General features: G+C 51.5%; 1 protein-coding gene across 2 annotated transcripts in view; it reads right to left on the reverse strand.

The window, feature by feature from the left end:
• LOC119979558 (ATP-dependent RNA helicase SUPV3L1, mitochondrial-like) overlaps positions 1–752 on the reverse strand; it is a 24,086-nt gene extending 23,334 nt beyond the window's left edge. For both annotated transcript variants that reach the window (XM_038821970.1, XM_038821971.1), the window contains exon 1: positions 414–752. In XM_038821970.1, the coding sequence (XP_038677898.1) occupies positions 414–615 (202 nt within the window). In that variant the 5' untranslated portion in view covers positions 616–752. The remainder of the gene's footprint in view (positions 1–413) is intronic.
• Positions 753–2,812: the final 2,060 nt, after the last annotated feature.

Raw genomic sequence — 2,812 nt, forward strand, 5'->3', positions numbered from 1 at the left:
TCCTCTCCCCATTCTCCTCCATTTCTCGCCCTCCCCTACCATTCTCCCCCTTCCCCCCTCCCCTCCATTCGCCCCATTCCCCCCCTCCCCTCCATTCGCCCCATTCCCCCCTCCCCTCCATTCGGCCCATTCCCCCCTCCCCTCCATACTCCCCCATTCCCCCCTCCCCCTTCCCCTCCCCTCCCCACCATTCTCCCCATTCCCCCCTCCCCTCCATTCTCCCCATTCCCCCCTCCCCTCCATTCTCCCCATTCCCCCCTCCCTCCATTCTCCCCATTCCCCCCTCCCCTCCATTCTCCCCATTCCCCCCTCCCCTCCATTCTCCCCATTCCCCCCTCCCCTCCATTCTCCCCATTCCCCCCTCCCCTCCATTCTCCCCTTCCCCCCTCCCCTCCATTCGCCCCCGCACTCACTCTTATTTAGCTCCTTGCTCAGTTCTGCTCCTACGTTTCCCCCGGGCCCGGCTCTCAGACTGGGCGCTAACGGCACAAACAGCGATGTGTCGGGGGGTTTCGCGCCGTTGCTGCTGCCGATGGCTCGGGGTGGATTGAAGAGGCGGCCGGCGGCTCGGAGTGGGGCCGGGCCCAATATCCTGAGGCCGCGGTGCAGCCACATGGAGACAGTCCGGGTGCTCGGGTCCGGGGACAGTCAAAGCTGCGCCGAATGAGAAACAGGCGCTCAGGACAGCTCAGCCCTGCAAAGGACCCCGGGGCCTGGGCTCACCTTGCAGACAGTAAATCACAAAGCTAAATACAGTATACCCAAATATATACCCCCCCCCCCCCCCTCCCCCATCCCCATCACCCAAATCCCAAAATACAAACCTTCCCAAATCCCAAAATACAACCTCCCCCCCCCTCCACAATACACCCCATGACAAAATATAACCCCCCCCACCCAAATCCCAAAATACAAACCTTCCCAAATTGCTCAAATCCCAAAATACAACCCCCCCCAAAATACCCCCCCCCCCCCCAAAATCATCCAAATACAACCCCATGACAAAATATAACCCCCCCAATCACCCAAATACCAAAATACAAACCTTCCCAAATTACCCAAATCCCAAAATACAACCCCCCCAAAATCACCCAAATCCCAACCCCCCCCCCCCAAAATCACCCAAAATACAACCCCATCACAAAATACAACATCACCCCCCCCCCCTCAAATCACCCAAATCCCAAAATACAACCCCATCCCCAAAATCACCCAAATCCCAAAATATAACCCTCCCCAAAATCACCCAAATCCCAAAATACAACCCTCCCCAAAATCACCCAAATCCCAAAATACAACCCCCCCCCCCGCCCCAGATCACCCAAATCCCAAAGTGCAAACCTCCCGAAATCACTCAAATTCCAAATACAACCCCTCCCCATCCAAATCCCAAAATACAACCATCACAAAATCACCCGAATCCCAAACTACAAACCCACCTCCCAAAATCACCCAAATCCCAAAGTCCATTTCATAAACAACAACATCGGCAGCACGTGGTTAGCCTCTTGGCGCCGAGGTCCCAGGATCGATCCCGGCTCTGGGTCCCTGTCGTGTAGAGTTTGCACATTCTCCCCCTGTTTGCGTGGGTTTCTCCCCCACAACCCAAAGATGCGCCGGCTAGGTGGATTGGCCACGCTGAATTGCCCCTTAATTGGAACAAAATGAATTGGGCACTCTAAATTTATTTTTTTTAAATAATCAACAACATCCATTTTCCTTCCACTTGCTGCACCTTGCATACTAACTTTTTATTGTTCACATATGAGGATAAGCAGAAGCAAGCTTTCCCCATTTAAATAACATATATTGTGTTTCCATTCTTCATGCCAAAGTGGACAGGTTCACATTTTCCTACATTATACCCATCTGCCAGATTATTTCTATGCATTTAACCTATAGAACATAGAACATTACAGCGCAGTACGGGCCCTTCGGCCCTCGATGTTGCGCTGACCCGTGAAACCATCTGAAGCCTATCTGACCTACACTATTCCATTTTCATCCATATGTCTATCCAGTGATCACTTAAATGCCCTTAAATTTGGCGAGTCTACTACTGTTGCAGGCAGGGCGTTCCACACCCCTACTACTCTCTGAGTAAAGAAACTGCCTCTGACATCTGTCCTATATCTATCACCCCTCAATTTAAAGCTATGTCCCCTCGTGTTGGTCATCACCATCCGAGGAAAAAGACTCTCACTGCCCACCCTATCTAACCCTCTGACTATCTTATATGTCTCTATTAATTCACCTCTCAGCCTTCTCCTCTCTAACGAAAACAACCTCAAGTCCCTGAGCCTTTCCTCGTAAGACCTTCCCTCCGTACCAGGCAACATCCTAGTAAATCTCCTCTGAACCCTTTCCAAAGCTTCCACATCCTTCCTATAATGTGGTGACCAGAACTGCACGCAGTACTCCAGGTGCAGCTGCACCAGAGTTTTGTACAGCTGCAGCATGACCTCGTGGCTCCGAAACTCAATCCCCCTACTGATAAAGGCTAGCACACCATATGCCTTCTTAATAGCCCTATTAACCTGGGTGGCAACTTTCAGAGATTTATGTACCTGGATGCCGAGATCTCTCTGTTCATCTATACTACCAAGAATCTTGCCATTAGCCCAGTACTCTGCATTCCTGTTACTCCTTCCAAAGTGAACCACCTCACACTTTTCCGCATTAAACTCCATCTGCCACCTCTCAGCCCAGCTCTGCGGCTTCTCTATGTCCCTCTGTAACCTATAACATCCTTCAGCACTATCCACAACTCCACCGACCTTCGTGTCATCTGCAAATTTACTAACCCATCCTT

This window comes from Scyliorhinus canicula, chromosome 16 (assembly GCF_902713615.1).
Source record: "Scyliorhinus canicula chromosome 16, sScyCan1.1, whole genome shotgun sequence".
Classification (NCBI taxonomy): Eukaryota; Metazoa; Chordata; class Chondrichthyes; order Carcharhiniformes; family Scyliorhinidae; genus Scyliorhinus; species Scyliorhinus canicula.